The sequence below is a fragment of the Arachis stenosperma genome, chromosome 3, assembly GCF_014773155.1.
Source record: "Arachis stenosperma cultivar V10309 chromosome 3, arast.V10309.gnm1.PFL2, whole genome shotgun sequence".
In the NCBI taxonomy this organism is placed as follows: Eukaryota; Viridiplantae; Streptophyta; class Magnoliopsida; order Fabales; family Fabaceae; genus Arachis; species Arachis stenosperma.
Genome location: NC_080379.1, coordinates 165,844,127 through 165,854,880, shown reverse-complemented (window position 1 = coordinate 165,854,880; position 10,754 = coordinate 165,844,127). Strand labels below are relative to the sequence as shown.

Sequence of the window (10,754 nt, the reverse complement as noted above, 5' to 3'; positions counted from 1 at the left end):
CCTCCTTATCACGGGTCTCACCGCATTGCCCCTCCCTCACCGTTTCGAACTCGTCGTCAATGTGGGTGCTGCAAGTGCCCATTGTTCTATCTATTTCAACTTTACCTCAAGGATTTTTTCTTTTTTAGATAATAATATTTGAACACATATTTGGTTATTTAAGTTTAGTTTGACTGTTAAATTTTGATACTAAATTTGTTGCAATTTGATTAATGTTAATGTGAGTATCATTATACTATCATTGTTTTGTTTCTATCTTCTTGTGCTTTTTTATTTTTATTTTTAATTTTTTTTAGAATATATATTGTAAATCTTGTTTTGTTATGGGATTATGTAGATGAATGTTCTAATTTTGCAATTAATTTTATTATGTAGATGAATGTTCTGCATTTATTTTTTGCCGTCGATTGCCATTGCTCCTCCATCAAGAACCGCTGCTTCTGCTCCTCCTTCTCTCTCGAAGGGTTCGGGCGACAGGAGTCCAAATCCATCGTCATCCAGATTTGCCGACGGCTTCAAGCTTGGACGGCGCTTCTCTCCATATCCTCTCTCTATCAATGTCGTTCATTCTTTTCAGAAAGAATCTCTCTGATCTTTTCCTCTTTTATTATTCATTTATTAAAAAAAATTATCTGTGTATTTTATTTTAAAGATATGCAATAAATTAAAATTTTTGTTGATTTTATTAAATTTAATTTAGATTGGTACATTGTTGCTTTTGTATTTGGTTGAAGATTATAGTGGTATTGATGTTGATGATAATTCTGAAAGAAGGGATTGGACAAAAATAGTGATAGAGAAGAGTGATGGGGATAAAATTAACATTTTAGTAAAATTTTGAGTTGTATATCTTGTTGTGTCTAAGTTACCAAACACTCATGTGTATTTGTGTCTATGTCTTTATTATTTCAAGACATCAACCAAACGCAGCCATAGCTCTTTGAGCTATTTATTATTCTCATTTGTGACTTTCATTGAATATTTTTTTTTCTCAGTTAGTCTGTCTGTGTTTCATTGGTAAAAGACAAAATGTGAGATTTTGTAAGAAAACGCCAATGAGTAGAAAAAAGGCAGAGAGTTAAAGAAAAAATATAGTTAATTCAGAAATTCATTGTATGTATTTCTGTTTTGTTGTCATGATCCTGAGGGAATTTCCTTACAAGTTGGGTTAGTACTTTGCGATTGAAAGCTTGGTAGGAGTCCAAGTCAAGTTCAGATTTGGGGATAGAATCTGGATTTGTCCCAGATAGGATTGGGTAGATCTTAGAAAATAATTGGTGTTTGTAATCTGATTATTATAGTTAAATTCCATCACTGTTGTGATGGAGAATGGATGTAGGCTGCATTGCACTTAGCAGCTGAACCAGGATACATCTGGGTGTGATTCTCTCTTTCTCTTCTACTCATATTCTGTTTCTGTTGCGTTGGAGACAAAAATAAAAAATATCTCCTAACCCGTTACGAGATGAAAAGAAAATGTCTCTTGACTTGTTATGAGACAAAAGCAGAAATATCTCCTGAAGTTCCTTTGAAAAATAAGAGATTGAGATTCAGCGAGAAAGGGAGCTAAGATTCAATCCTCCTTCTCTTAGCCACTGATTACCATAAAAATATATCCCTGACAGCTAAATTTTTAGAAAGTTTAGGACTAATCCAGTAATAATACATGATAATTATATTTGGTTTACTTCTGTTAAAGATTGTTCTTGTGAAATGTTCCTAAATTTTTTTAAAAAATTAGCCGTCAAAGATATATTTGATGCAATTCGAAATTTTTTTGGACAAAATTAAAATAAAATAAAATTTAAGAGTATTTTAAAATTTTTAACAAATTTCAAAAACAAAAAATATTTTATCAAAAAAAATTTTCTAATAACTAATGAAAAATAATTTTTTTCTTACGATTTAATAGTATCCAACCAAATTTTAAATAGGTGAAATTATTGATATAAATACAACTTTTATAGATATTTATAGAAGAAAATGTTTAATATTGGATATGTTCCGGATTTTACTTAAAAAGAAAATGAGAAGTATGTTAGCATAGTATTACTTAAGGCTGGAACATAATGCTTTCGTTTTTATATTAAGTCCTCACTCTTAGATATCTTCTGAAATTTTATTATTTGCATCAGTTTTCGCCATTAAAATGAAAATTAAAGAGTGGGGCTGCAACTTTTGCTTTTCGAATTGTATTAAGTAGTTATGAGTACTATTTTTAGCAAGAGAAGGTTAAAAATCGTAGTGAAATGCAAAATGAATTGGAAAATAGGTGATAAAAATTTGCGGTGCATGCATGAATTCTTGAAGAGAGACATCCAAATAGAGTTAAGTAGGATTTTGGTTTTTAACATAGAGGCTGGAAATTTATTTTATCTTCAACCTTTTTTTCACTATTAAATGGTCCAAAAAATTTGACTTAATTTTAAAATCGTCATTCGGACCAAAATGTCCCTTCCCTTTCTTTTCCAAAATCAAGCACAAGTACAAACAGAAACAGAACCAAAAATAACAACAACAATAAATCAATAATATAATCAAGCAGAAGTAGGAGTAGGACAACAACAACAACAACAATAAATCAACAATGAAATCAAACAGAAATAGGAGCAGGAGTAGAACAACAACAACAACAATGAAATAATATAATCAATCAGAAGCAGAAACAAACAGAAACAACAACAATAAAAAATCAACAACATAATAGAAGCAAAAGCATAATGGAAGCAGAAGCAGAAGAAGAATGGAAGCAGAAGCAGAAGCCGGCGAGCCACCCGAAACCGGCATCACAGCCATCACAGCGCCGATTCGCCATCACAGTGTCGCAACCCTTTTCTTCTTCTCTCTTCGCGTTACCTTAGTGCCACCGTCACATCGCGACTTCTTCTCCTCCTTCGACTCACCACGGAAGCCTTCCCCTGTTCTTGCCTCGAACTAGAATCCACTGCCATTGAGCACTTCCGCCGAGCCTAGAGGAGCAGCGACGAGATCCAGCCACCGAACGACGACGAGCAACGGCAGCCCTATTCTTGTCTCGAACCAGAACCCACCGCTATCGAGCACCTCTACCGAGCCCAGAAGAGCAACGGCGAGATCTAGCTACCAAACGACGACGAGCAGCGATGGTGGATTGGAGCAGCGGCGGCGAATTAGAGCAGCGAGATCCTTCCCCATTTCTCCTCTTTTCAGTTTCCCCTTATTCAATGTTTTTGTTTATTTTTTTTTATAGTTAGGAATATTTTTGGAATAAAAATTAAAAATTTGAAAAAAATGATGATATTAAAACCAAGTTAAACATTCGAGATTATTTTGTAACAAAAAAAAAATCGAAAACGAAATAAAATTTTTAGCTTTTACAGTAGGGATCAGCATCATACTTAACCTATCCACATATTATTTATTGATTTTGATAAACATGTTCTCATGGCTGAAGATAATTCATCATCATATGTGTTGTCACTGAAAAAAAATTGCAATTGATAAAAAATTAAAAATTGTTAATAGAGTTTGAAAAATTTGAAAAATATCATATTTTTTAAAGATTAATTTGACTATTAATTTAAATATATTTTTTGGGTCATTAATCATGTAAATATTTTGATTTCTTAATCGATAAAGAATTAGTAATTTAAACTCCATTGAAGGGTTTGTCCATTGAAGGGTTTGTCGATAAATTATTTTATAAACTAAATTTGAATATGCAATAACAATAATCTAGATGGACTCAAAATTCAACTAAAATTATTATAAAAAGCCAGACAAAATAAACAATTTCAAAATAGCTCCCAACAAACCCAAAATTACAGGAGGCCCACAAGCTCTATCTATAACAGTCCAATTTCACAGATTTTTGCGACACGCCTATTAAGAATCACTGGTTTTTGTTTTGTTTTCTCATATTAATCCAAATAAATTTCACTGGTGTCTCTCCATGGTTATCTGGCATATACATTGAAGCTCCAAAAATAGAAAGGTAGTGCACATGAAAAAAAAAATAGTGCAAATTACAGAAATAAAAAAGGAAGATATAGAAGTACCAAAAAAAAAAAAAAAGAAGATATAGAACTAATTTGGACTAGTCGAGAGTTCGAATCCCGCAGCAACCCATATGGACAGATGAATAAATCTTTTTTAACGTGTCTTTTGGTGTTTAGCCGTGTTTCAAAAAATAAAAAATAAAATCCTTTTTAAAGTGTAAAACTTTTTCATGATGAAGAAAAAGTGAAAAGAGAATTGTTGGCTCTGACCAAAAAAAATAAAATAAAAGCCTTTGAAAGAACATAACTATAATTTATAGAAAGAAATTAAAGTTTAAGGGGGTGATTGCCCCTTGCCATGAATGAGGCTCCGCCCCCTTGCTTGACCTTAGTTATGTATGTCTTTTTTAACATAAGCTATTGTAAATAGGAGTGATAATATACACCTTACTTACAGGTATCTAATTCGATTTTATTTGATCTGGTAGAATTGCTAATTCGATCCGCAGCGAATAGGGTATGATGTGGGTAAAGTTTTTGTGCAGATTAGATATGGTGTGAATTGAGCTTCTATCTTACTCGACGAACGCGCATCTTATATATGTATATGTTATATACTTATATAAAATTATGTTTCAAGTGAATATTAAATCAAAGACTTTTTACTAAATGCAAAAGATCCTTAGTCACCGAAAAAAGATCATTTAATATTTTTACATAAAAATTAGTTCTATTTTAAATTATCATTAACTTTTATAATAATATTGCATCTTTTTTATAACTCGCAGATAGAATTAGATACCTACAAGTTAAAAACGGATAGAATTAGAGTTGAAATATTCTCAACCCGCAAATATATTAGAATTGAATTTATATAAAAATCTAAACCCACAGATAAGATTAGAGTTGACTCTAAATCCTACTATATTCTATCTATTGCCACCCCTACTTGTCAACATACATTTTTAACTATCCATTTAAAAGGTGTGACCTAGCTAAGTAAGAAATGTGACATAACAAGATCATGCGAAAGTTCAACACGAAAGCGAGACCATTTCCATCTTATTCTGCTTTTGGTAATAATAAAAATACAAAAATTTAGCTCCGGATGTGTGTATGAATTCATTATGAATTTGGCTTTCGCTTTGGCCTTTGGCTATGGTGACTGCGCTGCAACTCATTGGACATGTAACTATCACTGTTCTTGCCCGCTCAACTAAATTCTGTTAATTGGTAGATACAAGTGAGTCTAGCTAATAAACTCACGTGATCAGTCAGTCCTATCAAGAATAAGGCTTGTATACCTTAATTATGTTAACCTCTATATATGTATATATACTTATGGCATTATGATTTCTTTAATTTGAATGGACGAAGAAGAATGAGTGCATGCATGTATATTTTTGACTTGATCCTCACTTCTCCTAACTCCCTACAATCATGGCTTTGTCCAGCTTGCTTGTCACATAATTAATTTGCCGCCTCAGCACTGGACCCATTAATAATACTTTATTAAATTCCCTTTTCCTTTTCTATACTATCAGGTGTAAGCTAGGACACTTTGTCATTAACTCTAAAATCCATCCATGGTCCAGCATTCTCTTTTCGCTTCTTTCTTTTTTTCTTAAAAAAAAAAAGGTCAAAATAAGCTGGTTAGTTGATATTAACAAAACTTGCAAAAAGCAACAGTAAAAGCGAAGAAACAACGCCACCGTGATTCACTGCATGCGCACTACGCCTCACGCACGCATTTCTTCGTCATAATGAACGGCGGATTTATCATATTTATATTTTCACATCTAGAAACAGCCAGCCAATATGAGTGATAGAATACAAACACAATGTATTAATAGGATTAAAAGAGTAAATTAATTTTAAATTTAATTAATAATATTAAATTAGGATATAATATATTTTTATTTTATCAGTGATTGTTCATATTGTTTAAAATGATCATCTCCAAATTAATATTATGGATCGAATTTCACTCTTTTACTAATTAAAAGATAAATAAATAAATAGTCTTTTAAATCAAAGAAAAAATAATTTTGAAAAATATGTGGATAATTGAGAGAATAAAAAAGAATAGAATCTTAATAAAGAAACAATAATGCATGAGTCGTTTACAATATCCATAGTTAGTTCCGTTGGTTTGGCTTTATTTCTTGTTTCTTTCTTTGGTTCTTACCTATAACATCTCTCTCTGGTTTTCAAAATTCAGTGCCCCTCCAATCCCATGTCAAACACCAAAAATAGAAGAAACATAAAATACCAACCAAAGACATGAAAATCGCATCCGCCAATTCATTCATCCTCAGGTGCTTCCTCGTCTCCCTCTTCCTCTCCCTCCCCTTCCTCCTCCTCCTCCACCTCTTCTCCCAACCACAACCCCGCCACCCTCCTCCCTCCTCCACCTCCATCACCACCATCACCACCGCCGGCCTCAAAATCAGACCCGGTTACACCTCCTACGACGCCTACATACAACACCAGCTCAACAAGACCCTCAACCCTAAGCTCCGGAAAGTATGGACCACGCGCGATTGGAACCGCAAGATCCCCGTCTTCGCGCGCTTCTTCCAAGAACTGAAGGACAAACACCTTCTCCACAACGCCTCCAAGGCTCTCTGCATCGGCGCGCGCGTCGGCCAGGAGGTCGAGGCCTTGCGGCGCGTGGGAGTCACCGACTCCATCGGGATAGATCTTGTTCCCTTCCCTCCCCTCGTTGTAAAAGGCGATTTCCATAACCAACCCTTTGATAACGACACCTTCGATTTTGAATTCTCCAACGTCTTCGACCACGCTCTCTACCCTCACAAATTCGTTGCAGAGATTGAGCGCACGCTCAAGCCCAACGGTATCTGCGTCCTCCACGTGGCACTCTCTCGCCGCGCCGATAAGTATTCCGCCAACGACCTCTTCAGCGTGCAGCCTCTCGTGGAGTTGTTCAAGAACTCACGCCTCCTTCAAGTTCGCAACGTCGATGGCTTCGGCTTGGACACTGAGGTCGTCTTTCGCAAGAAAATCAAACAATAACAAATTCTCATCCATAACCAACACTTTGTAATACCTTCTTCGTCTCTATATCTTTCTTTTCCTTTTTTTTTTCTCATTTACACGTGAATTTTGTAATTTTTTTTGTTTAATAAGCTTAAAATTACTTTTGTTCTTTGGAGGAGAGTGTTAGTGGTGGCGGTGGTGGTGATGATGAAGAATGTGGAATTTGAGGCTAATGGCATGGGTTATTATTGCAACGTAGTAACTGTGCATTTGGTTAGGTGACGACATAGATTGATAGATAGATAAGATGGCACTTTGCTTAAACTACACATTTAGTTGCGCTCTGTGTACAACATTTTGAGCACTTTTGGGAATCTCATCTTTCCGTGTAGTATTATAATTGGATTGGATATTTCGATTCAATAACTTATAACTGTTTATACCCTTCAGTTGTTTTCAGTTTGTTTTTTTTTTTTTTTTTATTAAGTTGAGCACGTTAGAATTTATAAATTAAAGGACGACTAGTGGTGTCATTCAGTTTCATAGTACTATTGGATATAGTAGATTATTATCTTACACAAATATTAGTTGTATATTAAAATTAATTATTATATATATATAATTTTTAATTTTAATGCAATAATAGTGTAAAGTATTTTATATGGTCGTACAATTATATTCGTTCTTTTGGATGATCATTCACATAATTCATGTGAAAGATAGTTATTTTTATTGATGTAATATTAAATTTTATACTGACAGTATATTAAAATTAAATTTTTTATTTTTAATATATATTTTATATTAATAATTAATTTTAGTGATTAATTTTTATTTTTGTACTAATAAGCGTACAGCTAATATTATGATTAACTTAGGAAAAATATAAGTAACTAATAACATTTTTAAACAATATATGAATTAATAAAATTAAAAAAATAAATTTATTGAATAGTATTAAATTAAAATATAATATACTTCTATTCAATTAGTATTTATTTATATTGTTTAAAATAATTATTATTTACCTATAACACTCCCCTTAGCTTATTATTGCAGAGACCTAGGAGGAACAACACTTAAATTAAACTAGATTATATTGTTGAGTAAGATTGAGTCAGTCTTATATGGAATATCCCCTCCATCACCAGCAAGTCAACCAATGCAAGACATTCACGGTTCGTGATACACGTTCTCTTTTCATGTACGAGACAATGAGCCATGATGGTATAAATTCAGAAATGTTAGTTGCTTTTTTGTTTTTATTCTTTAGTCAGTTTTTTTAAAAATTTATTATTATTTAATTAATTTAAATATCTACTTTTATATATTAATTATTTAAAAAATTAAAAAAATTATTTATTTTTTATTTTCTTTCTCCTGTAAAAAACTGAATAAAAGATAATATTTAAAGAATGTTTAATTGCATCGAAATTTGATAATTTAAAATGAAGATAAATTGAACATCTAAAATATGAACAAAATATAATAATGATAAATATTTTTTAATTATAATACATTTATATATGACACAAATGGTAAAATTTTTCTTTTTTATATATAGTGTTTATTTTGTTGTAATGAAAATGTAAAATCGTCAAATTAAATTTAAAGATTTAAATAATTTTTACGTATTATGTTTAAAATTAGTTATATTTGTTAATGCAGTAATATTATATAAATATAATTGAAAGAAAATGTTAGGGAATATATATTTTTTATTAATATTAATCAATCTTATGGTTAACATTTCATTTATATTTATATACTGTTATATATTATTAGGATGTGGTTTAAACATTATTTCAACATTAGTATCTGAAAAATATTCTTTAGACATCAAGTTGTACTCTTCAGCTATCCATAGTTCCATACAGTTAATGAGAGAGAGGGGTATGCAAATATGCAACAAGAATAATTAGGATAATTCTGTCCATACTTTATGAGGCACAATTTGAATTTGCTGCTGAATGACATCGTTTAACTTCCCCTTTCTTTATTGTAAATTGAAATTACATCGACAATCTTCTGGTCTAATATAGGAGTTTCTATTTTTCTTTTCCCTGTCTTTTACTTACTAAACATGAAGAGGGAAAAAAAAAACAGCCTATAAGACGGTACAGGCTCACCTGCTTGATTACATCTGCAAGCTCTATATTCTCTGCACATTATTATACAGCTTCACTCTGTATTCTATGCACATTATTAATATTTATGTGAGTGTTACCTAGATTATTATTTTTTTTGTTATTTTGTTTTAAATTTAAAAAAAAATCTCATATCTTAAGCTGTTCAAGTTGTGATGTTAATGGTTTAATAAAATAGAAGGAATTGAGAGAGAAAAAAATAAGTTATTCTTATTATTGAAGAGAATGAGAAATTTTCTTAGAAAATATTTATTCAGTTATTACATCTTATATACTATGTTTTTTTTATGTACACTCATTAAAAAATAATTACAATGATAAATTTATTATTGATAAAAAAAATAATTTAAGTAACAGTGAGTATTGTCCTTCTTCTTAATCAGTATTGAGAGCTTCTAAGCTATTAATCTTACAGAGAATTTCACGTTATTCACATTCCCAAACAAAAATAAGACCCTCTCCAAATAGCAAACACTTCATACCTCAGGACACTAGCAGCAGAGGGTATAATTTGTCATTTGGTTTTTTTATTTTTGTCAAATGGGCTAGCTATTAGTTATGGGTTGTTCTTTCTTATCAACAATGCATAAATGTTGTAATTTGTCTAAATTCCAAGTCCCAACTAACCATGCATATGCATGTGATGATGAATGATTTATTTTATTTACAGGCATTTTGGATCAATTATTCCACCCAATTCGATATGCAATTTGTTTTTTTGTGTCATTGGCTGACCCACTTCATATCAGATGGGCCAAGAGTGGCAAAGCAGGGCGAGGCGTGTTCAAAAATGGATGTAAAATATATAGGTCTAAAATATCAGTTCGTTATGTTTTATGTTATAGTGTTTAACTTAAACTAATTCATTATTTAACCTTTTCTAAATAGTAAAACTAATTAAAATTAATTAAATAAAAAGATAAGTGAAATTTTAATTATTACTTAAATTCAAATAAAAATAATCAAATTATAATATAATTTTTTAAAATTCTCCACGTTAATAAAGCGTCAATCACAATATCCAGTATTCTTAATTAAATTGCTGTTAAAAAAGTATGAAAATAATATTTATAAATTATTTTTTAATTAACGAAAAATTTGGAATAAAAAATTTAAAACACAAATAAAAAAACAGAATTTCATGATTAAAAAAAAAAGAACTATATGTGTTTTAAAAGAAGTTAAGTCAAACAGACTAGAACATATATATAGTAGAGCAAAATAAAACAAAAATAGAAAAATAAAATAAACATAAAATTTGGAAAAAAAAAAATCAAGTTGATCTATCAGGTGAGTTTGCCATACCCTATCAAAACATCCGTTTTACTGCCGTAAACATTAAGACATTTGTCAATTGAGGAAAGCTTATTTATAATCCCCAAACAGTCAAAAACACTTTCACCCACACTTAATTTGAATAGGAGAAACTAATGGCTGATTAGGCCGCACATCGATCACATGTGAATCATTCTTTAATTTTTTGTTTTGGTTCATAATACTATGATCACTTTTAGTCAGTTGTGATGAGTATCTCTTTCATAGAGCCCCACACAAATAGGTATTATGCGCCATATAAGTAAGATGTAGAATACCCTTAACATTTGTCAAATAATTTTCCTAATATATAGGA

General features: G+C 31.1%; 1 protein-coding gene across 1 annotated transcript; it reads left to right on the top strand.

Moving 5' to 3' along the window:
- Positions 1-6,188: 6,188 nt before the first annotated feature.
- On the top strand, positions 6,189-7,416 carry LOC130970425 (uncharacterized). Its single transcript, XM_057896510.1, has one exon. The coding sequence runs from the start codon at positions 6,261-6,263 to the stop codon at positions 7,011-7,013; it is 753 nt and encodes a 250-aa protein (XP_057752493.1). The 5' UTR covers positions 6,189-6,260; the 3' UTR covers positions 7,014-7,416.
- The last annotated feature ends 3,338 nt before the right edge of the window (positions 7,417-10,754 follow it).